The sequence below is a fragment of the Herpailurus yagouaroundi genome, unplaced genomic scaffold (genome assembly GCF_014898765.1).
Source record: "Herpailurus yagouaroundi ecotype Mexico unplaced genomic scaffold, PumYag 67569, whole genome shotgun sequence".
Lineage (NCBI taxonomy): Eukaryota > Metazoa > Chordata > Mammalia > Carnivora > Felidae > Herpailurus > Herpailurus yagouaroundi.
This window is the reverse complement of record NW_024420375.1, coordinates 2,762,444-2,789,791: the sequence shown is the minus strand read 5'-3', so window position 1 is coordinate 2,789,791 and position 27,348 is coordinate 2,762,444. Positions and strand designations below refer to the sequence as shown.

At 36.1% G+C, this 27,348-nt stretch overlaps 1 protein-coding gene across 1 annotated transcript in view; it reads left to right on the top strand.

The window, feature by feature from the left end:
* Positions 1 to 27,348, top strand: part of LOC121025252 (testis-expressed protein 11-like) — a 124,685-nt gene that overhangs the window by 75,685 nt on the left and 21,652 nt on the right. The window contains exons 12-13 of the mRNA XM_040467711.1: positions 1,070 to 1,151; positions 5,262 to 5,340. Coding sequence (XP_040323645.1) covers positions 1,070 to 1,151; positions 5,262 to 5,340 — 161 coding nt within the window. The remainder of the gene's footprint in view (positions 1 to 1,069; positions 1,152 to 5,261; positions 5,341 to 27,348) is intronic.

The window sequence follows — 27,348 nt, the reverse complement described above, 5'->3', positions numbered from 1 at the left end:
TTTCAGGAAACAAGGATAGACACTATAGTGTAAATGTTATACAAGTGAATCTATGATTATACAATGAATGCAAAGTGTTGTCCATTCTCTGGAATTGTTTGTTAATGAAATCAAAGAGAAAACCAGAATGTCAACTTGTGTGAGTGTGGTAGACTGAAGAAAAACAGATCCTGCCAAGATTTGGAAGACATGTACATCTCTGAAGGTAAAAGGGAATTTAATCCAAGACCTATTTCAGCGTATCTTTTAGGAAATGAAGTAATGCAATAAATTAAAATTTGCAACCTCAGCTTATTATTTGTATTTATGTCATCTATATTTGCAAACCCTTTTAATACCAGTGCATACTTTCCCTAACTTTCCATTCTTAAGGCATCTCACACATGAATTGCTATAATTATTTGCTGTGTTTAGAGCTGAGTACAATGTTCATGTAGAAGCTGATTGGCTTTGTAGAGAGAAAGTCTCTCTTCTGTGGGCCTAGACTGCACTTTTAATTTTATCCAGCTGTGTAAAGATGTGTTCTGTCAGGCAAAAGTGGAACTAGGCAAGAAACCCACAGATGGCGTAGAACCAGCTAACAAGGATTTGGAAAAACTGTTGAGAGTACGTTGTTATTAATAGTAAATCGGACAGGCATGTCCTGCAGGGAAGACAGTATATTTTCATTTCATTCAACCATGTTTCTTTGGACCTTAATTGTTATTGTTAAACATGGACCTTAATTGTTATTAAAATCTCAAAAGAAAGCAAATATAATTGACATTGAATTTTGCTTACAAGGGTAAGAATACAGCCTTATATTTATACAGTTTATTGACCTACCATTAAATACTTGCCACTCAATCAAATGTGTTTTTTTTCCCTTGTATTATTTCATTTAGATTGAATAAAATATCAGAAAATATCCTCAGGGATAAACTGGATTTTGTGATCTGATCTTTTATAATTTTGATTTTCTTTGATCATGAGTTATTCTGCTATGATGTAACAAAACAGGCAATTATTTGAAAACTGTCTTTTACATTCTACAGTTTTAATGTCATTGTGATTTCTCTGTTTAAAATAGGAACATTTAAATCCAGCTGGGATTTTCCTAAAGATGAAAATCCTCTTGAAGAGTGAAACAGCCAATGAAGAACTCCATGAAGGTATCATCTGTGTGAAGAGCACACAATTTTGGAATATCATAACCAATTTGTTGAATATCAGATCGTTTATAGTATGCTAATAATAGGTGCAATTTGACGGTGACTGAGAAGGAAATTGGTCACATAGGAAAGGGAGAAGATTGTTAGCCAGGAAGAAAAAGAGAAGGAAAAGGGAATAGTTACAAATATACTAGGTAGTGAAAAAAGCTGAATAAGAATTACCAATTTTTTTTAGCTTAGCAAAAATTGCAGCTGCCCAACCCTTCTGAAGTTGTTTACCACAATGAAAAAAGATTAACTTTGGATAGAAAAAGCCTTTGTAGTGCTGTGCTTTTTATAATCATTTGTATAAACATTGCTATTTATTTTTCAAAATTCTTAAGGGACTAAAATTTACACCTCACAGGGTAAACATCCTGATATACACCTGTGTGTCATTTGGCAAGTCACTGAATTTTTCTGTGCTTCAGTTTCTTCATCTTCAAAGAGATAAAATAATAATGTCTACCTGATTAGTTAGTTTGAGAATCCAATGAGAAAATGTATATAAAGCATTTCGCACCATACCTGGTGCAGAGTGTGCAAAACACGTTACATATTATTGTAGCTATTATTGCTGTTACTACTACCAAAAGTCTTTCTATGCACACTGACCACTTAATAGTGTTTCAACTATGTTTAGTCATAAAATAATTGACTCTAAATATTTTTAATGTGTACATGCTTTAATTTTATATAAAAATATAGTTGCATTATAGAGCTGCATTATTTTTACTATATTAAAGTATATTCTAGTATAATAATAACTGATTATCCATTAAACAATAACAATTTGAAATTTTTTTAATGTTTATTAAAAAAAAATTTTTTTTTAACGTTTATTTATTTTTGAGACAGAGACAGAGCATGAACGGGGAGGAGCAGAGAGAGAGGGAGACACAGAATCTGAAACAGGCTCCAGGCTCTGAGCTGTCAGCACAGAGCCCGACGCGGGGCTTGAACTCACTGACCGTGAGATCATGACCTGAGCCGAAGTCGGACGCTTAACCAGCCGAGCCACCCAGGCGCCCCTTAATGTTTATTTTTTGAGAGAGACAGAGAGCAGGAGCAGGGGAGCAGGAGAGACGGAAGGGGACAGAGAATCTGAAGCTATCAGCAGAGAGCCAGATACGGGGCTCAAACTCATGAACTGTGAGATCATCCCAGGCGCCCCAACAATAACAATTTGTAATAAATAGGACAATAATCAAATTTAGTAGTAGCTCTAAATTTAGTGCTAATTTAGTTTCTGAAACTTTCTGTGCCCTCTAAAATTTTAGCTAATCAATAAGAGACCTCAGGCTGAAATATATAGAGGATTCTGTATCTCTAGGTAAATGGTATCATCTCAGTATACACAGGCTGAAAAATGTTAGGAACCAGGAGGACAACTCCACTTGATTTGTAGTCGGAGAGTAAACAAATCAACTAACCAATTAGAGGAATAGGTTTACTGAAACCAATACAATATAGGGAGACCAGAGAGATTTTTGGAGTCACCTACTTTATATTTTTATGAAATTTTTTAATGTTTATTTTCGAGAGAGAGAGAGGCAGAGCACGAGCAGGAGAAGACAGAGAGAGAGGGAGACAAAGAATCTGAAGTAGGCTGTAGGCTCTGAGCTGTCTGCACAGAGCCCAACGTGGAGCTCAAACTCACGAACATGAGATCATGACCTGAGCTGATGTCGGATGCTCAACTGACTGAACAACTCAGGCGCCACAATAATTTTTTTAATATGTATTTATTTTTAAGAGGGAGAGAGAGAGAGAGAGAGAGGCAGAGAGAGAGGGAGACACAGAATCTGAAGCAGGGTCCAGGCTCTGAGCTGTCAGCACTGAGCCCGATGTGGGGCTCAAACTTGAGAACTGCAAGATCATGACCTGAGCCAAAGTCAGACACTTAACCGACTAAACCATCCAGGCACTCCTGGAGTCAACTACTTTAAAGTTGATTAATTTTACATTAGAATTCTCCATTACAAATTTTACCAAAACACAGATAAAAAGCAGAGCTTAAAATGAAATTATTCTTTATTCCCAGATTGTTTTTTTTTTTCAACGTTTATTTATTTTTGGGACAGAGAGAGACAGAGCATGAACGGGCGAGGGGCAGAGAGAGAGGGAGACACAGAATCGGAAACAGGCTCCAGGCTCTGAGCCATCAGCCCAGAGCCCGACGCGGGGCTCGAACTCATGGACCGCGAGATCGTGACCTGGCTGAAGTCGGACGCTTAACCGACTGCGCCACCCAGGCGCCCCAATTCCCAGATTGTTTTTATTTAATCTAGTTTCTTGGTATTCAGAGTAATGAAGTTGCTATGTCAGATTACAAAGTAAGAGACTTCTCTGAATCCAAGTTTTCTATAGCTTAAAATATTAAATTATCTTTTACTTTGTTGTGTTGAGAGAATATATGAAACTTGCATTTTTTATAGTCTGTTCATTTCTTTGCTAGTGAAAGTACTTTACACTCAGAATGGCCAATCTTGGGGCACCTGGATGGCTCATTGGGAAAGTGTCACAGCTCATGTCATGATCTCATGGTTTGTGAGATTGAGCCCTGCATGGGACTCTACGCTGATAATGCGGAGCCTGCTTCGGATTCTATCTCTACCCCTCTCTCTGCTCCTCCCCTGCTCACTCTTTACCTGTCTCTCAAAATGAATATATAGACTTAAAAAAATAAAATGGTCACTCTAACTGCTGGCATTAGCATTTCACCAGTATTTTTTGTAAGTAAAAAAAGTGGAAATCAAAAAATATACAATTTTTTTTTATTATGAAAGAGTAGCAACACGCATTAAAGAGAACTTTTGGAAAAGTCCGTATGCATTCCATGAGACTATGGAAAAGATATTCATAGTCTTCATCATTCACTGTACAATTCATGTACAATAAGGATTTTTGTGTTTTGTCCACTACTGGGTTCTTAGCACTGATCATAGTTCCTGGCACGGAGAATACACTTGCTAGTTATTTGGTATATAAATAATCTGAACACAATCACTTCTGGCAGTTTGATCATTTAATTTCAGCATTTTTCTATTTTGGTTAAATTTATTTGTTTTATAGAATTTTGACCATATAATACATGCAGGCTTTATTTTCTGATTTTTTTTACTTACTAGTCTTATAAACATTTTTCATATTAGTGCATATTCAGTTTTTCTATGTTATTTCATATTCAACACTTTTAATAGTTTCATAATAGTTTATCATCTGCCTATAGTGGACATTTGAGAATATATTTCCTTTTTATTGTTATATCTACACTGATTTTAATATCTTTGCTTATAAACATCTTCCCATATTTCCGATGACTTTTCAGAAGTATACTTTCTGCATTAGAGAGGATACATAATAACAACAACAGGTGTCATTTACTGAGTCTTACTAAGTTCTAGGTGTTTTACTATGTAATTTTCATTCATTATCTCATGTAACACTCTCAACAGACCTAAGTGACTGGTGATATATTCCCCATTTTACAGATGACAAAACTAAGGCTCAGAAAAAACTATAGCCTATATGGCCTATAACCATATAGGTGGCAAGTGGTTTCAAATATAAGTCTATCTGATTTTAAGTCTCAAGCTTTTAACCACTGTGTTCATAGCATATAGTATTACCAAACTGCTTTTCAAAAAGATTGTATCAAGTTACTTTAACATCCTTAGAAGAGTACCTGTTTCACTACACTCTAGCATTGGATGTCTTTATAAAAATATTTTTTAAAGTTTATTTATTTTGAGAGAGAAAGAGCTAGTGAGGGGGGGGTGGGGGAGGAGAGAGAGAGAGGGAGAATCCCAAACAGTCTTCACACTGTCAGCGTAGAGCCCAATGTGGGGCTCGAACCCATGAACTGTGAGATCATGATTTGAGCTGAAGTCTGGTGCTTAACCTACTGAACCACCCAGATGCCCCAAAAGATTTTGATAAATTATTAGGCAAGATGTGGTGTATGGCAAACGTTTAGAAAGTAGATTTTTAACAAAGGAAGGTTACTGAAAATAGCTAAGTTTCCTCAGAAATGAAACTGATATGATTATTTCATCTTCTCTTTTTTAGCTGTCATGGAAATACTACATCTTGACATGTCTCTAGACTTTTGTCTGAACATTGCTAAACTGCTGATGGATCATGAAAGGTACAGAATTGATTTTCTTTTCTCTAAAGACTAACATTTTTTAAGGTTTCTATTAATATGTATTGAATATACCCATTTATATCCATCCATATTCACATAGTACCATATCTGCCATTATGCTGATAAAATTAGAAGATGGAACTGCTTGATTAATGATTTAAACAATCAATAGTCAAGTTAATTTTAAAATTTACATTAAAATTTTGAAAAAGAAATAAAATGAAAAAGGAATAAAGTAGTTGGTGCTTTATAAAACAGGAGTTAGGGCTAGGTTAATCTACAGGGCAGTGTCATGTGGAACAGGAAGGCATGAACGAGTGCAGTTCTATGAGTAATACACCTCTCTGGCTCTGTCTTTATGTTACCATTAATGTCAAAAGGGACCTTAAAGTACATAAAGACTTCTTAATCGTTCCCAAACTTAAGCGTGCCTCAGAATTACTGAGGAATAAGCACTTGAAACAATGTTCAACATCATTAGCCATCAGGGCAATGCAAATCAAAACCACAATGAAAAACCACTTTGAACCAGTAGGATGGCTATTATCAAAAAGACAGATAATCACATATGTTGGCAAGGATATAGAGAAATTGTAACCCTCATACACTGACGGTGGGAATGTAAAATTGGGCAGTTGCTTTGGAAACTATTAGTTCCTCACTAAGTTAAATAGTTACCATTTGACCCAGCAATTCCACTCCTGAGTTAAATAGAAAAAGTATGTCCATAAAACACTTATATGTGAATGTTCATAACAATATTATTCCTAATACTCAAATGTGGAAACAACCAAAATATCTAATAACTGATGAATAGGCAAACAAAATGTGGTATACCCATATCATGGAATATCATTTGCCAATAAATGGTGTAACGTATGGAAGTGTTGAATTACTCTATTGTACATCTTGAGATTAATATAACACTGTACATTAACTAACTGAAATTAAAATAAAAACTTAAGAGGTGCCTGGGTGGTTCAGTCTTTTGGGCGTCTGGCTCTTGATTTCAGCTCAGGTGATGATCTTGCAGTTTGTGGGTTTGAGCCCTACATTGGGCTCTGCACAGCACGGAGCCTGCTTGGGATTCTCTCTCTCTCCCTCTCTCTGCCCCTCTCCCCTCAAAATAAATAAATAAACTCAAAAAAAGTAAATAAGAAAAACTTAAAAATATTAAGAAAAATAAAAAGAAACAGAATACTGATACATGTTATAACATGGATGAACCTTAAAAACATGATGCCAAGTGCAAGAAGCCAGTCACAAAGATCACATATTGTTTCCTTCCATTTATATGATATTTCCAGAATAGATGCAGTTATAGAGACAGGAAGTAGATAAGTGGTTGCCTAGGGCTGTGAGAGTTGGGGAAGATGGGGAGAGACTGCTATTGGGTATGGCACTTCTTTCTGATGTGATGGAAATGTTTTAGAATTGATTGGGTAATGTGTGCACAACTCTGTGTATATATTAAAAACCACTGAATTGTGTATTTTAAATTGATGCATTGTATGGTATGGGAATTATACCTCAATAAAACTTATCAAAAATGTTCACTAGGGTACTTTATAAAAATATAGAGATCAAGCTCTACCTTATTCCAGTAAGCCCTGACCTCTATTTTTTATTAGTTCTTCAGGTGGTTCTGAGAACCACTATTTTAGGTCAGTTAGTAAACTATCTACAAAGGGTGAAGTAGTAAATATTTTAGCCTTTGTTAGGCATAAAGTTTCTGTCACACCTACTTTACTCTGCTGTTGTAGTGTGAGAAAAAAGCAGCCACAGAAAATCTGTAAATAAATGGAAGTGACTGTGATAGAGCTTTATTTATAAAAACTGGTTGCTGTTTAGATTTGGCCTGCAACTATATAGCTTGCCAACCATTGTTGCAGACCGATCTCCTACCTGACACACGACTTTTGGATGAGAAGTCATTCAGCCTTTTATAGGATATCTATGGAAGAGGAGATGATGATGATAATATCATGTTTTTACAAAGCTGGAACACAAAATTTTTTCTTATATACAATTGATACATATTTGCCAATAATTAAAAAAAATTTTTAGTGTTTTTATTTTTGAGAGAGAGAGAGAGAGAGAGAGACAGAGTGAGTGGGGGAGGGGCAGAGAGAGAGAGGGGGAGACACAGAATCTGAGCAAGCTCCAGGCTCTGAGCTGTCAGCACAGAGCCCAATGTGGGGCTTGAACTCACAAGCTGTGAGATCATGACCTGAGCCGAAATCAGACACCTAACCGACTGAACCACCCAGGCACCCCTCCAGTAATTTTTTTAAGAGAGAGAGAGAGAGAGAGAGAGAGAGAGAGAGACAGAGCCGGGGAGAGGGAAAGAGGGAGAAAGAGAGAATCTTAGGCAGGCTTCACGCTCAACATGGAGCCCAATGTGGGGCATGATACCATGACCCTGGGATCATGACCTGAACCAAAATAGAGAGCAAGACATTCAACCAACTGAACCACCCAGGCAACCCTCCAGTATTTTTTTTAAAGTTTATTTATTCGAGAGAGACAGAGACAGCACAATTGGGGGAGGGGCAGAGAGAGAGGGAGAGACAGAGAATCCCAAGCAGGCACATGCCACCAGCACAGAGCTCAACGTGGGGCTCGAACCCATGAACTGTGAGATCATGACCTGAGCTGAAATCAAGAGTTGGATGCTTTATATATAAAGAATTTGCTTTCTTTTTAAGGCTGAGGAAGATTTTATTGTATGTGTATGTGCCACATTTTGCTTATCCATTCATCAGCTGATGGAAGGTAAAACTTCCACATTTTAGCTATTGTGGATAATGCTGCGATGAATGGGGGTGTAAAAAAAAATCTTTGAGAATTTGCTTTCAGTTTTTTTGTGTGTATATTCAGAAGTGGAGTTGCTGGATAATATGGTAATTTTTAATTTTTTGAGGAATCGTCATACTGTTTTCACAGTGGGTGTACATATTACATTCTCAGCAACAGGGCACAAGGGTTCCAATTTCTCCAAATTTTGGCCAACTCTTGTTTTGTTTTGTTTTGTTTTGTTTTGTTTTGTTTTGTAGTAGTTATCCCAATAGGTGTGAAGTGGTATCTCGTATAGTTTTGATTTGCATTTCCCTAATGACTAGTGATGTTGACCATCTTTTCATGTGATTTCATCTTTAGAGAAATGTCTATTCAAGTCCCCTGCCGTATTTAAAAAAACTTTTTTTTTAATGTTTATTTTTGAGAGAGAGACACAGTGTGAGCAGGAGAGGGGCAGAGAGAGAGGGAGACACAGAATCCGAAGCAGGCTCCAGGCCCTGAGCTGTCAGCACAGAGCCCGACATGGGGTTGAACCCATGAGCTGTGAGATCATGACCTGAGCTGAAGTCAGACACCCAACCGACTGAGCCGCCCAGGCGCCCCGACCTGCCCAATTTTTAATCAGGTCGTTTAGTTTTAGGAGTTCATGATGTATTCTGGATATTAAATCCTTTTGAATATATATGATTTGCAAATATTTTCTCCTATTCTATGGATTGCCTTTTCACTCTGTTGGTAGTGTCTTTTGATGGAAAATTAAAAAATTTTTTAAGTTTGTTTATTTATTTGTTTATGTAATTTCTACACCCAACATGGAGCTTGAACTCTTGACTCTGAGATCAAGAATCACATGCTCTTCCAACTGAGCCAGTGAGGCACCCCCAATTAAAAAATTTTTTGGGGGGATGCCTGGGTGACTCAGTCGGTTAAGCATCCATCTTCAGCTCAGGTCATGGTCTTGCAGTTTGTGAGTTTGAGCCCGGCATTGGTCTCTGTGCTGACGGCTCAGAGCCTGGAGCCTGCTTCAGATTCTGTGTCTCCCTCTCTCTTTGCCCCTCCCCCACTCGTGCTCTGTCTCTTTCTCTCTCAAAAACAAATAAACATTAAAATTAAAAAAAATTTTTTTTCATGAAATCCAATTTGTGTTTTTTTCCCCTTTTATTTCCTATTCTCTTAGTGTCGTATCTGAGAGATCTTTGCCAAATATAATATGATTTCCCCTATGTTTTCTTCTGGGAGTTTCATAGTTTTTATGTCTTATATTTAGGTCATGGATCCATTTTGAGATCATTTTTCTATATGGTGTGAGACAAAGTTCCAGCTTAATTCTTTTGCATGTGCTACCCAGTTTTCACAGCGTCATTTGTTGAGAAAACTATCTTTTCCCCATTGAATTGTCTTGGCACTCTTGTTAAAAATCATTTGACCTTATATGTGAGAGTTTATTTCTGGGTTTTCTATTCTGTTCTATTGCTTTGTATGTCTATCTTTATGCCAGTACCATTCTGTTTTTATTACTTTATGTTTGTATTGAGTTTTAAAATCAGGTAATGTGAGTCCTTCACCTTTTTTATTTTCAGAATTGTTTTGCATATTCAGAGTCCTTTGAGATTACATATGAATTTTAGGATGAGTTTTTCTATTTCTGCCAAAAAGCATCATTGGGATTTTGGTAGGGATTGCATTGAATCTGTAGATTACTTCAGGTAGTATTGGCATCTTAACAATATTAAGTCTTCCAATCCATGAACATGGAATGTTTTTCCATTTATTTGTGTCTTCTTTAATTTTGTTTAAAAATGTCTTTTTTAACTTTTACTTATTTATTTTGAGCAAGAGAGAGAGAGCATGAGCAGGGGAGAGGCAGAGAGAGGGAGAGAGAATCCCAAGCAGGTTCCACACTGTCAGTGCACAGCCTGATGTGGGGCTTGAACTCATGAACCGTGAGATCATAACCTGAGCTGAAATCAGGAGTCGGATGCTTAATTGATTGAGCCATCCGGGCACCCAGAAATATCTTATAGTTCTCATTGTACAAGTTCTTTACCTCCTGGCTGAGTTAATTCTTAAAGTTTTTTCTTTTCTTGATGCTATTATAAATGGGGCTGTGTTCTTAAAGTTTTTAAATGTTTATTTATTTTTTTCGAGAGGGAGAGAGTGTGAGTGGGGGAGGGACAGAGAGAGAGGGAGACAGAGAATCGCAAGCAAGCTTCATGCACAAGTTTGGAGCCTGATGTGGGCTTCATCCCATGACTATGTGATCAGGACCTGAGCCAAAAACCGACTGAGCCACCCAGGCGCCCGTCTTAAATTTTTTTCAGATGGTTTATTGTTAGTGTATAGAATTGCAACTGATTTTTGTGGATTGATTTTATATGCTGCTACTTTGCTGAATTCATTTATTTATTTTAACAGGTTTTGTTTTTGTTTTTGTTTTTGTTTTGTTTTGTTTTGTGGAGGGGTGCCTGGGTGGCTCACTTGACGGCTAAGCATCTGACTTTGGCTCAGGTCATGATCTCAAGGCACTCCTGAGTTTGAGCTCCACATTGGGCTCTCTGCTGTTATTGTGGAGCCCGCTTCAGTTCCTGTCTCCCTCTATCTCTACCCCTCTCCAGGTTGTGCTTTCTCTCTGTCTCAAAAATAAATAAAAACATCAAAAAAAATTTTTTTAAACCCTTAACAAAAAAATAGTTTTTTTGTAGAATCTTTAGCATTTTCTATATATAAGATCATATCATCTATGAACAGAGATAATTTTATTTCTTACTTTCCAATTTGGATAGATGCTTTTTATTTCTTTTCCTTGCCTAATTTCTCTGGCTTCCAGTACTGTACTGAACAGGAGTCACTAAAGCAGACATCCTTACCTTGTTCCTGGTCTTAAAGGAAAAGTTTTTAGTGTTTTACCATTGAGTATGAGATTCACTGTGGGTTTTTCATATTACTATGTTCAGGTAGTTTCCTTCTATTCTTAGCTTGTTGGATGTTTTTATTATGAAAGCTTGTTGAAGTTTTCAAATTATTTTTCTGCATCTATTGTGATGACTGTGTGATTTTTATCTTTCATTCTGTCAATGTGGTATATCACATTTACTGATATTTATATGTTGGACCATCCTTGTATTCTAGGAATAAATCCCACTTGGTCATGGTATATGATCTTTTTAACATGCTGTTTACTTTTTTTTTGTTGAGGATTACCTTATTACTAGTATTTTGTTGAGGTTTTTTTTGTATATGTATTCTTCAGGAATACTGGCCTGTAGTTTTCTTTTCTTGTAGTGTCTTTGTTTAGGAAGAAGTTTTTTTTTTTTTTTTATTGAAGTATGATTGACATACAGTATCCTATTAGTTTAATGTACATATTGTAGTGATTTGATATTTTTATACATTGAAAAATGATCCCTGTGATTAGTTTACTTACCATCTGTCACCATGCAAAATTATTACATTATTATTCATTATATTTCCTATGCTGTTTATTACATCCCTGTGACTTATTTATTTTATGATTGGAAGTTTGTACCTCTGAATCCCCTTCACCTGTTTCACTCACCCTCCAAACCCCCTCCACTGTCATACTCTGGTAACCAACAGTTTGTTTCCTGTATCAATGAGTCTGTTTCTGTTTGTTTTGTTTGTTCATTTCTGTTGTTTTTTAGATGCCTCATATAAATGAAGTCATACAATATTAGTCTTTTGCTGACTTATTTTGCTTAGCATGATACCTTCTAGGTCCATCCACATTGTCACAAATGGCAAAATTTTAGGGGCGCCTGGGTGGCGCAGTCGGTTAAGCGTCCGACTTCAACCAGGTCACGATCTCACGGTCTGTGAGTTCGAGCCCCGCGTCGGGCTCTGGGCTGATGGCTCAGAGCCTGGAGCCTGTTTCCGATTCTGTGTCTCCCTCTCTCTCTGCCCCTCGCCCGTTCATGTTCTGTCTCTCTCTGTCCCAAAAATAAATAAACGTTGAAAAAAAAATTAAAAAAAAAAAAAAAAACAAATGGCAAAATTTTATTTTATTTTTTTTTTATGGCTGGGTAGTGTTCCATTGGAGATAATGTACCACGTCTTTATCCATTCATCCATCACTGGACACTTAGGTTGTTTTTATAGTTTGGCTTTTATAAATAATGCTGCAATGAAGATAATGGTTCAAATTTCTCTTCAGATTATGTTTTCGGGGCACTTGGTTGGCTCATTTGGTTAAGTGTCCAACTTTACCTCAGGTCATGATCTCTTGGTTGTGAGTTTCACCCCCACATTGAGCTCTCTGCTGTTAGCAGAGCCCGCTTAGAATCCTCTGTCCCGTCTTCTCTCTGCCCCTTCCCACTTGTGCTCTTTCTTGCATGTGCTTGCTCTCTCTCTCGCTCTCTCAAAAATAAACATTAAAAAAAAATTGGTGTTTCCATTTTCTTCAGATCCTCAGAAGTGTAATTGCAGGATTGTAGGGTAGTTCTATTTTTAATTTGTTGAGGAAACTTCATACTGTTTTTCATAGTGGCTGCCTTGATTTTCATCCCCTCCAACAGTATACAAAGATTCCTTTTTCTCTACATCCTTGCCAACCCTTTTTATTTTTTGTCATTTTGATAATAGCCAATCTGACAGGTGTGAGGTGATATCTCATTGTGGTTTTCATTTGCATTTCTCTAATGATCAGTGATACTGAGCATCTTTTGATGTGCTTACTGATCTGTTTGTCTTCTTTGGTAAAATGTCTATACAAGTCCTCTGCCCATTTTTAATACGGTTTACTTTTTTAACATCAAGTTGTATAAGTTCTTTATATGTTTTGGATATTAACCCCTTATCAGATGTGTGATTTGCAAATATAGTTTCTTAGCCAGTAGGTTCTATTTTCATTTTGTTGATGGTTTTCTTCACTGTGCAAAAGCTTTTTAGTTTGATGTGATTTCCTTAATCAATTTTATCTTTTATTGCCGTTGCCTGAGGCGTCTGGTCCAAAAAAATATCACTAAGACTGATGTCAAATAGCTTATTGCCAGTGTTTTCTTGTAGGAGCGTTATGGTTTCAGGTCTTATATTCAAGATTTTAATCCATTTTGACTTTATTTTTGTACATGGTATAAGATAAAGGACCGGTTTCATTTTTTTGCATGTACCTGTTCAGTTTTCCTAACACCATTTATTGACGAGACTGTCTTTCCCCCATTATATATTCTTGCCTCCTTTGCCATAGATTAATTGACCAAATATGTGTGGGTTTATTTCTCAGCTGTCCATTCTGTTCCATTGATCTATGTGTCTGTTTTCATGTCAGTACTGTTTTGATTACTGTATTGTATTGTACTGTATCTATGTAAAATCCAGGAGCATGATATCTCCAGCTTTGTTTTTCTTTCTCAAGATTGCCTTGGCTATTTCTGGTCTTTTGTGGTTCTGTACAAATTTTGGGATTTTTGTTCCACTTTTGAAAAAAATTCCATTTGTATTTTCTTTTTATTGTTGTTGTTTGATATCAGGGTAATACTGGCTTCATTAATAAGTTTCAAAGTGTTTCCTTCTCCCCAATTTTTTAGAAGACTTTGAGAAGGATGGCATTAATTCTTTAAATATTTGGTAGAATTTGGGAGTAAAGCCATGTGATCCTGAGCTTTTCTTTGTTGGGAGATTGTTGATTACTGCTTCAGTCACTTTACTAGTTCTAGGTCTGTCAGATTTTCTTTACTATTATTATTATTATTATTATTATTATTATTATTTATATTTGAGAGAGAGAGAGAGACAGTGCATGAGCAGGAGAGGGACAGAGAGAGAGTTGGAGACAGAATCTGAAGCAGGCTCCAGGCTCTGAGCTATCAGAACAGAGCCTGATGTAGAGCTCGAACTCACAAGCCATGAGATCATGACCCGAGCCAAAGTCGGACACTCAACCAACTGAGTCACCCAGGCGCCCCAGGTTTTCTATTTCTTAATGATTCAGGCTTAGTAGGTGGTTATGTTTTTAGGAATTCATGAATTTCTCTAGGTTTTCCAATTTGGTATATGAGTTTTCATAATAGTCCTTTATAATTCTTTTAATTTCTGAGACATTAGTTGTAATTTTTTTCTTTCATTTCTGATTTTATTCAAGTCTTCTCTCTTTTTTTCTTAACCTAGCTGAAGATTTGTCATCACTTTTGTTTGTCTTTGCAAAAAAACCAACTTAGTTTCATTGATTTTTTTTTCTATTGTTTTTCTCATCTTTATTTCATTTATTTCTGCTCTAATTTTATTATCTCCTTCCTTCTGGTAGTTTTGTGGTTAGTTTGTTCTTCTTTTCTAATTCGCTACATTGTAAAATTAGGTTGTTGATTTGAGATCTTTCTTATTTTTGAATATAAACATTTATAGACATAAATATCTCACTTAACCTGGCTTTTTCTGTTTTTTATAAGTTTTGGTAATTTGTATTTTCATTTTCATTCAGTCTTAACTATTTTCTAATTTCCCTTGTGATTTCTTCTTCATTTCATTGCTTGCTTAAGCGTGTTGTTTAACTTTTTAAATGATTTTTTTAATGTTTATTTATTTTTGAGAGAGAGAGAGAAAGAGAGACAGAGCATGAGCAGGGGAGGGGCACAGAGAGGGAGACACAGAATCTGAAGCAGGTTCCAAGGCTCTGAGCTGTCAGCACAGAGCCCAATGCGAGGCTCAAACTCAGGAGCTGTGAGATCATGACCTGAGCTGAAGTTGGACACTTAACCAACTGAACCACCCAAGTGCCCCAGTGTGTTATTTAATTTCTACAAATTCTGAATTTTTTCAGATTTTCTTCTGTTACTGATTTGTAACTTTATACTTTTGTGGTCAGAAAAGGTAGTTTGTATAATGTCTAGCTGTTAAACTCTATTGAGACTAAATTTGTGGCTTAACTTATGATCTATCCTGGAAAATGTTCCATGTGCACTTGAGAAGAATGTATATTCTGTTATTGGGTAAAATGTGCTGTATATGTCTGTTGGTTTATTGTGTTGTTGATATCCTCTATTTTTTACTTATCTTCTGTCTGGTTGTTCTATTCTTTTTTTTTTTTAATTTTTTTTTAACATTTATTTACTTTTGAGTGACAGACAGAGGCAGAGCGTGAGCAGGGGAGGGGCAGAAAGAGAGGGAGATACAGAATCTGAAGCAGGCTCCAGGCTCTGAGCTGTTTGTCAGCCCAGAGCTCGACACAGGGCTCGAACTCACGAGCTGTGAGACCATGACCTGAGCTGAAGTCAGACGCTCAGCCAACTGAGCCACCCAGGTGCCCGATGGTTGTTCTTTTCATTTTTGAGAAGAGGTCTTGAAGTCTCCAACTATTATTGTAGCATGCTATTTTATCATCAGTTCTCTTAAATTGATCCTTTGTTACTAAGTATGTAAATATTTATAATTGTTATATCTTCTTGCTTTATTGGATTTTTAATTAATGCATCACATCCTTCTTTGTCTTTTGTAACTTTGATTTAAAGTCAGTTTTGTCTGATACTAGTATAACCACCACTGCTCACTTTTGGTTACTATTTGCATAGAATATCTTTCTCCATCGTTTCATTTTCTACCTGTTTGTATCTTTGGGTCTAAAGTGAGTGTCTTCCAAACAGTATGTAGCTGGATTCTGTTTATTCATTATTCCAATTTCTGCCTTGTGATTGGAGTTTAATCAATTTACATTTAAAGAAATTACTGATAAGGAGGGACTTACTTGGTTATTTTATTTTTTGTTTTATATATGCCTCATGGATTTCTTTGATCCCTCATTACCTGAATATTATCTTTAAGAGTGACAAACATTTTTTCCCAATTCTACATTCTAAAGGAATCTATCACATAGGAAAGAGTTTGCAAATCAGTGAACCATGAGCTGGGTGGGGGTGGCCAGAGATGTGTTGCATAGGGATGAGTTAATTGCCAGTATTTAACAATTTCACAAGAAAATCAGGGTTTCTGACTTCTTGAAAAAAATGGAAAGATCTGGAAACACTTGGTCAATATTTCCCACTAAGCAACAATCATTTGGGGCTAAATGGCTATTGCTATCTTTAGACATGGGGCATGTATTCTCCAGTTTGACATAGTCCCCACACTTCTTTATTTTCTACCTTAACCTATGTGTCAAGTTGTCATTTATCTTTTTTTGTGTTATTATTTTTATAGCAAATATAAGAGGAAATTAAATGTTTATGGCACACGCATCTCTTTCAAAAATGAGAGAATGTGGGGCGCCTGGGTGGCTCAGTCGGTTGAGCGGCCGGCTTCGGCTCAGGTCATGATCTCACAGTCTGTGAGTTCGAGCCCCACGTCGGGCTCTGTGCTGACCGCTCAGAGCCTGGAGCCTGTTTCAGATTCTGTGTCTCCCTCTCTCTGCCCCTCCCCCGTTCATGCTCTGTCTCTCTCTGTCTCAAAAATAAATAAACGTTAAAAAAAAATTAAAAAAAAATGAGAGAATGTAAGCTAGCCTGAGAGGACATTTTAAAATGAGAAAGAACAAATTTCTTTGTGATGGAAGTAAAAGATTTCTGTGTTTAATGTACAAAGTGTGCCTGTGTCAAAATATAATTATAAGAGAATATTATGAAAAATTATATGCCAACAAACTGGGCAATCTGTAAGAAATGGACAAATTCCTAGAAACATACAAACTACCAAGACTGAAATAGGAAGAAATAGAAAATTTGAACAGACCCATAATCAGCAAAGAAATTGAATCAGTAATCAAAAATCTCCCAACAAAGAAAAGTCCAGGGCCAGATGGCTTCTCAGGAGGAATTCTACCAGACATTTAAAGAAGAGTTAATACCTATTCTTCTTGGGGCGCCTGGGTGGCGCAGTCGGTTAAGCGTCCGACTTCAGCCAGGTCACGATCTCGCGGTCCGTGAGTTCGAGCCCCGCGTCAGGCTCTGGGCTGATGGCTCGGAGCCTGGAGTCTGTTTCCGATTCTGTGTCTCCCTCTCTCTCTGCCCCTCCCCTGTTCATGCTCTGTCTCTCTCTGTCCCAAAAATAAATAAATAAACGTTGGGAAAAAAAAAAAAAAAAACCACCTATTCTTCTTAAACTGTTCCAAAAAATAGAAGTGGAAGGAAAACTTGCATCTATTTCTTAGAGGTTAGGGGGCTTATTGGATGAGATGCTGTCAAAGCTCGTGTTGCCCTAGAAGCAAATTTTAAGATGGTGGTTAGTGTGCAGATAGCTTATAAAGGAGGGCTCTTAGGATCAATACCTATGAGGGGAAGAAAAGGAGACTAAACTAGGTAAGGGGAGAAATTGGGCTAATTTAAAGTTAGAAGGCTTCAGCTTACCTCATGGGGAACTCTGAAGAAAGAATTCAACTTGTTCATGTCATCCATGGGAAAAATCTCTGCCTTCGCTCAAAGACTTGACCTCTTTGGGTGAATATGACAATCCATATAAACACTCTGAATCTGCCTCTGCAAATGCATTCATAAGTAATTACACAAATGTAAATTGTAATTCATATGTTCTTAGTGAAGTAATTTCTTTGGGAAACTCATTTGGCAAAGAATAATCTGACTCACTTTTCTATGCTGAAATTGGTTTCCAGAGATAGAAATGATTACCTTAACTACATATTCAAAGATTGAATTCTTAAAATGTTTTCTCATTTCCAACATCATGATAATGAAAAACATTATATTTTGACTTTCTCAATTAATACTAACGTGAATGAAGAACTACAAATTGAACTGTAGTGTAGTGTGGTATTGAATTCTCATTAGACAACTTTGGCATATCAGATGTAGTGGACATTAATTGCTCTTGATCGGCTGTCAGTCGTTCATTCCACTTTTCTCTTGATGACAGTACCCAGATTTTCATGTAGGCACCTACTTTTTCCCTATCAGCCATATGAATATTGACATATTGGTAGAAAAGAGAGAGAAGAAAGAATTTCAGCTTTCTATTTCCCAATCAACAGAGAAATCAAAGTCAGAAGAAAAATTTGGTAAATTAAGTATATTTATTTTTAAATTTCAAAGTTAAAGTATAGCTTCTATTTTCTTACCTATTTGTACTATGTTAACATACTTATACCATTGTTTAGTTAATACTAAAGGTTCATTATGTATCTGGCAGTTGCTTTTTCTTATAGTCTGTTTCACTCATTTATGTTACATATTTGGCATCTGTAGACAGTATAGGAAGTTGCATTATATAATGGACAATGATAATTTTATAGCAAAAGCATAAGTATATTTTATGTATAGAAGTTTGTTTTAGCAATTAAAGCTAAGAGCTAAGTGTGCAGAGCATTAACTGTTAGAAAGTGAATGCAGTCCTGCTATGTACTATAAGCTAATGTAGTACAGATCTAAGCTTCTGATGATCTACCTTGATGCAAGGATAAAATTTAAAAAATTTTTTTTAATGTTTATTTTTTTTTAAGAGAGACAAGAGTGTGAGAGGGGGGTGGGGCAGAGAGAGAGGGAAACACAGAATACAAAGCAAGCTCTAGTCTCTGAGCTGTGAGCACAGAGCTTGACACAGGGCTTGAACTCACAAACTGCGAGATCATGATCTGAGCCGAAGTTGGATGCTTAACCTACTGAGCCACCCAGGTGCCCCACGGATAAAATATTGAATGCATTGATGAATGGATAGAAATACCATGTCTCTTAAGTGATTTTTTTTTAATTTCACCTCTTACAGTCAAGCTTCATTAGAAGTCAGAGTGTAGAGAATTCTAGGCTATCCACTTATGAGATCCTGGTAATATGTGGTGCTAAGATAAGGGAAGAACATATGCTTTACATTCTAGAAAAGCAGTTAGATGGCTTGATACTCTGTTATTATGAGTCATTTTCCTGAAATTGTTAGGTTATGTCTGTTTACTCTCTGACTTTATCATTTAAGTAAACTTGTCAAAAGATAAAGTAAGTTGAATTTGCGTGCCCTTTTCTGAACAAATCCTTGATGTTTTGTTAATGGTTCTCAGACTTTAATGTGTATATGATTAGCTCAAGATCTTGTTAAAATAGAGATTCTAATTCAGTAGGTCTGGGATGAGGCTTGAGATCTGCGTTTCTAATAAGCTTTCCATGTGATTCTGATGCTGTTGGTCTGTAGACCACACTTTGAGTAGCCAAATTTAGGACTCTACTGCATTCATTTATTTATTTATTCATTCATTCATTCATTTTAAAGGGGTGGGTGGAAAGACAGAGAGAGGGAGAGGGAGAGAGAGAATCTTATGCTGGCTCTGTGCTCAGCATGGAGCCCAGTGCTGGGCTTTATCTCATGACCCTGAGGTCATGACCTTAACTGAAATCAGGAGTTGGACACTTAACTGACTGAGCCACACAAGTGCCCCTCTACTGCTGTCTTTGTAAAACAAAATCAAAGTTTTCCTTCTCTAGTTTTCATTACCCCTTCAGTTTTCTGTAATTTTCTTAAAGACATCTGTAACTTATAGTCTCATTTATAAACCTAGGGGACCTGAACTCTTTTACAACAGCTAAGTTTCTATTACTGGCTTCTCACCTTGAGCTTTAATTCCTTCCTTTCAGAATTTTTATCTATTTTATTTTTTACTCTGTAAACATGATTATAATAAAAAAATGAAAAGAAAAAGATCATATCTAGTTTTGTTATCCGAACAAATAATCTGTATTTAGTTTATTCTTTCCTTGAACTCCTTGTCTGTATTAGTTTTTTCTTTCCTTCAACTCCTTGTCTGTATTAGTACATGCTTTTTCTTAGTTGTATTTTTAACATAGATCACTTTATCTTGTTATTGGCAAAAAAGGCTCAGACCCTTTCTTTTGTACTGCTTAGGTGGGGTTAATCAGTTACTGTTCATTCCAGTAATAAGAATACTAAATCACATAATCAAACTAAGAGATTTTGAATTGGAATGAGACTTCCAAGATAGAGGCAGAAACCTTGAGATAAAGTGATCTAGAAATGTCTATGCAACAGAAAAAAAATTTGAACAAGATTGTAGGAGATCAGATTGACATTGCCAAACTAAAATCAAGAATAGAGAAAAGCGGGGACTCTGGGTGGCTTAGTTGATTAAGCATCCAACTGTTAGTTTCAGCTCAGGTCATAATTGCAACAGTTTTCATGGGTTTGAGCCCTGTGTAGGGCTCTGTGTTCAGAGTGCAGAGCCTGCTTGGGATTGTCTCCCTCTCTCTCTGCCCCTCCCCCGCTCATGCCATCTCTTTCTCTCCCAAAATAAATAAATAAACTAAAAAAAAGAAGAATAGAGAGAAGAAAAATCAAGCTTCTAAAGTCAAGATCAGAATTTTTGGAAGTCAGAATTAGATATAGGGAAAGCAGTTTGTTTAGGCTCAAGTAAAAAGAAAGACCAAAAAACCTTGTAGATTAACTACTTTGTTCTCAACCTTCCTGTTATAAAAGACCTGATGTTTTATCAACAGTTTTTGAACTCACTGTTGAATATTACAATAAAATTTTTAGAGCTCTCTCAATTCTACACAATGAATGAATTCCAGAAAAGTTCTGTTTAGAAAAAATTTAATACAGTAAATATTATTTTTCCATGGATTAACATTATAAAATAAAAATGACTTACCTCCAAAAATTTTTTTGGCTCTAATATATAATAAAGTTATATTTGGGGATGCAGCATATTTTTTAAATCATACATTTAAATGAAATTTATCTTCTGATAATATAATAACAGGTACTTGAATGGGTTGCACAAATGGCATGCTGAGATGAGTGAGATAATATCCTGAAAATCTGGAGAAAGAGACAGATATAATATTGAAGACCTAATACTCTCAACACTAATTCCTTCCTGGGATAGATCTAAAAGGTTGTCACCAGACACTAGGAAGTAAAAGCAAACATCACTGGCTCTTGGGATTTAATTTAATCATGTTTGCATGGATATTCTCATCTAACAGCCACTGTCAAAGCTCTCTGTTGGCAAGAATTATCACCATAGATCTTTCATCTCCTCTCCCATTTCAGGTCAAGTATCCAAACAACATACTTTGTAGGGAATCTGTTAGAATTGTTTATTCTAATAAAAATTTTTAATGAGTTTATTGTTAGAAAAAAATAGTTCCATTTTATAGGAAAGGAAGGTGGTACAGAATATGTATTCAGTTCTTGCATTTTCACTGTATGTGGTTTGGATCATTGGTTTATGTGTTTTCTTCCCCCCCGGGGGTTTGGTTTTAGGGTACTTGAGATGGGAAGAGGAATTGAAGGGATTTTTAAGGCTTATTGCTTCTTGGAGACAAGAGTTGGATTTTCCTTAGCACATTGGATACATTTAAGTTCATTTTATCAACAAAAATTTTGCCTGATGCAGCATGTTGTATGGGGTCTGGTTGGAGATAAAAAGAAACATAAGAAACAGACATTCCTCTGGGCACCTGGGTGGCTCAGTCTGTGGAGTGACTGGCTTTGATTCAGGTCATGCTCTCAGGGTTTGTTAGTTCGAGCCCTGCGTCAGGTTCTGTGCTGACCGCTCAGAGCCTGGAGCCTATTTCAGATTCTGTCTCCCTCTTTCTCTGTCCCTCCCCCGCTTGTGCTCTGTTTCTCTCTCTCAAAAATAAATAAACATTTAAAGAAATTAAAAAAAGAAATAGACATTCCTCTAATGAATTTACAGTCTGCCACAGCAAGCTAAGCATATATATGATCAGTTAACTGACAATAAAATGCAGGAAATGAGAAATGCATGGTATAGGTGATAAATCCTATATAAATTTAGAAGGGGGAGCGAAAGATCACTGTAGGCTCCATTGATCAGAGAATGCTAAGTGGAAGAGATAGGGACTTAGAGAATGTATAAGATTTGTATAGGTGAATGAATTAGGAATTCCTGATAGGAAGATTAGAGTGAGCAAAAATGTGAGCACAAGGCAGGTTTAGAGACATTAATTTAGTCCAATTTAGCATCTTTTATGTAAAGAGCAGCATATGGAAGGCATAGGCACTTCTTTTGGGGAACTTACAAGCCTTACTGGAAAGAGTGTATGTGTAAAGATAACAATATAAGATAGCACATAGAAAATGGGGATAACTGCCAAATTAGTATAGGAATTTAGAAGAAGCATAGATCATTATAGACTGGGAACGTCAGAAAGAGTTCTTTGAATGTGAGACTTCAGCTGGGCTTTGAAGATGGGAGAGAATTTAATAAAGTGGAAAGGAGGAGTTAAGGACATTTGTAGTGAGTAGATAGGAGGACAGCATCATCTGTTCAGAATATGATGACTAATGGATCAGAGAGGCTGTAGCGTACATTTTATATAAAAGGTGTAATGAGATATAAAGTTAGGTACATTGGAGTCATTTGTGAAAATCCTTGAAAATCAAACTAAAGGACTTTATGCTGTAGGCAAATCAGGACCCACTGGAGGTTTTCAAAGGTAGTGACATGCTAATGAAAACATATGCAAGAAGTTGACTGGGGTGAGATTAGAGGTAGGGAAATCAATTAAGAATCATTGCAGGTAGCTCACATATGAAGTGATAAGAACTTGAATCATGTTGATAATAGTGGGAATTCATTCTTTCCCATCTGAATTCTTATTATGTACTAGCAGTTTTGTTGGTGGGCATTAAAAATACAAAAATTGAATAATATATAGTCCTTGGTCTCAAGGAGATCACTGCCTCATGGGGAAGAATAGCTCATAATTATGAAACAAATACAATCACGGAATATTTTGGTGTCACCAAAGAGGGCCTAGTAAGTAGATGATTATAAATATAAAATTATTCTTACCTACATATTTGGCATTAGAATTACATTGTTTTGAATTACTGTGCTCTCTTGCTGTATATGCTTTTTTTTCCAACCATGTTAGTAACTAATTTGCCAGTCCCACACTATCTTCAGGACTTATCTTTTTTTTTAAAACATTTCCACAGAAAAGCCATGATCTATTTTAAAAAGTTCTTGCCATAAACTATACAAATAAGGAATCTTGTTCTCAGAGCTTCCAGTATAGAAAATGGAAGGAAGTGATGGAAATGAAAGACTTGAAAAATAATAATTGCAGGCTTTAGTACCCTACTTTCAGCAATCCAGACAGAAAACTACAAGGAATCTTTGGACTTGAACCATATGTTAGACCAAATGGACCCAATAAACATTTATAGAAGAACACTCCATCCAACAGCAGCAGAATATACATTCTTCTCAAGTGCACATGGAATATTCTCCAGGATAGATAATATCACAAAACAAGTTTTAACAAATTTAAGAAGATTGAAATCATACTAGTTATCTTTTACATCCACAATGGTATGAAATTAGAAGTCTGCAACAAGAGGAAAGCAGGAAAATCTACAAATGTTCAACAGGAGTATGAAATTAACACACTCTGAAACAACCAGTGGGTCAGAGAAGAAATCAAAAGAGGAACAAAAAATATCTCAAAACAAATGAAAATGGAAACAGCCCTCCCCCCCAATCTGTGGGATGCTGCAAGAACAGTTCTGAGAGGGAAGTTTATAGCAATACATGCACATATTAAGAAAACAGATTGCAAATAAACAACCTAACTTCATAGTTCAAGGAACTAGAAAAAGAAAAGCAAACTAAGCTAAAAGCTGGCAGAAGAAAGGAAGTAACAAAGATTAGAGAAGAAATAAATGAAGTAGAGACCAGAAAAACAATAGAAAAGATAATGAAATGAAGAGGTGTTTTTTTTTTTAAGATAAACAAAATTGATACAACTTTAACTAGACTAAGAAAAAAGGAGACAAGACTCAAATAAAATCAGAAATGAACAAGGAGGGGTGCCTGGGTGGCTCAGTTGGTTGAGCGACCGACTTCGGCTCAGGTCATGATTTCATGGTTTGTAAGTTTGAGCCCCGTGTCAGAATCTGTGCTGACAGCTCAGAGCCTGGATCCTGCTTCTGATTCTGTGTCTCCCTCTATGTCTGCCCCTCCCCTACTCATGCTCTGTCTCTCTCTGTCTCAGAAATAAATAAACACTAAAAAAAATTTTAAAAAAGAAATGAACAAGGATCCATTATAGCTGACACCACACAAATATAAAGAATTATAAGAGAATATTATGAACAATTATATGACAACAAATTGGATAGCCTAGAAGAAATGGATAAAATCTTAGAAACATACAACCTACCAGGACTGAATGAGGAAGAAATAGAAAATCTGAACAGAACAATAATGAGTAAGGAGATTCATCAGTAATCAAAAATCTCCCAATACAGGAATGCCAAGGATCAGAAGGCTTGACTGGTGAATTCTGCCAAATATTCAAAGAAAAATTAATACCAATACTTCTCAAACTCTTCCAAAAAAATGAAAAGAGGGAACACTTCAAAACTCATTTTACTAGGCCAGCATTACCCTGATAACAAAGCCAGATACAAGAAAACTATAGACCTATAGTCTTAATATATATGTAAACATTCTCAATACAATATTAGCAAACTGAAATCAATACACATTAAAATGGCTAAACAGGGATGAGCACTGGGTGTTGTATGGAAACCAATTTGACAATAAATTTCATATATAAATAAAAAATAAATAAATAAATAAATAAATTGAGGATAATTAAAATAAATAAATAAATAAATAAATAAATAAATAAATAAAATGGCTAAACAGCATGACCAAGTGGGATTTATCCCTGGGATGCAGGGATGGTTCAATATATGCAAAACAGTAAATGTGATACAGTACACTAATAGAATGAAAGATAAAAATCATGATTTTTTATGTGAGGAATGGGGAAAATAGGTGGAGTTTAAAATATACAAACTTCTAGTTATAAAATAAATAAGACTCAGGGATACAATATTCAGCATAGGGAATACAGTTAATGATATGTAGTACATTATATAGTGACAGATGGTAGCTAGATTTAGCATGGTGATCACTTTGTAATGTATATAATCACTATATTGTACATCTGAAACTAATACAATATTGTATCTCAACTGCATATAAATGTAAAAAATCATGATTTTCCCTAGATGCAGAAAAAGTGTTTGACAAGTTATCATATCCTTTCATGATAAAAAAAATCCTTGAACAAATTGTGTATAGAAGGAACATACCTATATGTCTGAGGATTAAGTACAGTAATTCATGTAATATTCATGGGACATAGTAAGCATTCGATAGATTTTGGCTATTATTAATTTTGAAGAATTATTGGAACTAATATTTTATTTAGTTGAGCCATGTGTCTCCAGAATATAATTCACGTTTACCATTTTATATAAGGCTAGTAGTACTGGACATGATTGAGATGCTACATTTAGCTTGTTAAGCAGTTTTATGAGCATCACTTGTGAGTTGTGCATAAGAGTAAATTACAGGACACTTTTACTAACAGTGAGCCCATTTGCAAGCATTGAACTGATGATTACTAAAATGCTATTTAGCATGAGCAATGATTATATGTCAGCAAGAGACAACGTGTAGTGTATTGGAATGAGTCCCTGCTACTAACTGAATGACTTCAGACGCATCATTTAATTTCTCAGGGCCTTTGAAAAGCAGAATAATGGGCCCCTAAGGCCCATCCATAACCTAATTCCTGGGATTGTTAAGGAATCAAGGAAGGCAAAAGGCAAAAAAAGTTAAGGCAAAAGGAATTAAAGTTATTAATCAGTTGAATATAAAATAGGGATATTATCCTGGATTATCTGGGTGTGCCCAGTATAATCACATAAGCCCTTAAAAGCAGAAGAGGTATGCAGAAGGTGAAGTCAGATACATTCAAAGCACAGTGTTCAAAAGGAATTCAAGTGGCCTCGAGGGGCTGAGAACAAATCCCAGTTGAAGGCCAGCAAGAAAATGAGACTCAGTCCCCAGAACCTTACAGAACTGATTTTTTGCCAATACCCGAATAAGCCTAGAAGCAGATTCTCCTCGAGAGCCCCCCAGATAAGAGCCGAGGCCAGCCAATACCTTGACTTGGCCTTGTGAGACTCTAAGCACAATTCCCGGGTGAGCCTGCCTAGATTTCTGACCTACAGAGTTGTGAAATAATAAATGGGTGATTTAAGCTGCTAAATTTGTCATAATATGTTACAGCAGCAGTAGAAAACCAAAGCCTCTAGTGCTTCTGTTAATGAGGGGTTAGAGGACGTTGGAATAAATAAACGTTAAGGTTCTTTCTAGCTCTAAATTGTGGTTGCAGGATTCTCAGTTAGCTGCTGGTCTGTGAGCTAAAGCCTAACAATCATAAATAGGATGGTCACATAACACACAGACAAAAAAATACTATACTGGATACATATCTTTAAAGGTTACATATGGCAAAGCTACAGGTTTGGGGGACACTGTAATGCCAGATCAACTAGATTGCTAAGTGGGTTTTTTCAACTGCAAAGCAAATAATTGCAGCCAAAGCCAGGTTCTTCAGGTGTAGCCTAAAATTAGTGTTCAATGAAAAGTTTACTTTCTATGTGTAGATTATTTATACCCTTAAATGGAAAATTATTGTTACTATTAAACCAGAAGATCAGTGATGTCTATATACCTACTAGCATTATAACAATTTGTAGTTCCTAATACTTTAAGGAATCAGTTATATCCTATATTTCTAACACATAGCAAATTCTCACAGTTCATTATATTTGGCTTACATATCCTTTTTTTGCGTGTGAAACTAACTCCAGGGAGCAGAGATCTTGATATTACCTGTAAATAAGTAGAGCATTCCTTAGAAATGTAACAGTATTTTTAGAGCAATCTTCAGGGTTCTCTGTGCAAGGTGGCAGTGAGTTTGTAATGACTGACAGTTCTAGCTGGCCTTCCCATCCACTTCTAGCAATTATGTAAAGTAATACTGGAGCACCTGGGTGGCTCAGTCGGTTAAGTGTCCGACTTGAGCTCAGGTCATGATCTTATGGTTTGTGGGTTCCAACCCCGTGTTGGGCTGTGCTGACAGCTCGGAGCCTGGAGCCTGCTTCGGATTCTGTGTCTCCTTCTCTCTCTGCCCCTCCCCCACTTGTGTTTTGTCTATCAAAAATAAAAAAAAATTAAAAATGCTGAATATCCTTTATTTTCTTATTTTTTAAACAACAGCTTTATTGAGGTGTAATTGACATATAATTCACAGCATATATTTAAAATAAGTGCACAATTCAATAAATATTGACATATAAATGATATGTACCATATATTCATGTATAGACACACATTTGTATATACATATATTTTTGTATACATAGGATGAATATATGTTTTCACGTGTGTATATACACACATGCATGGATATA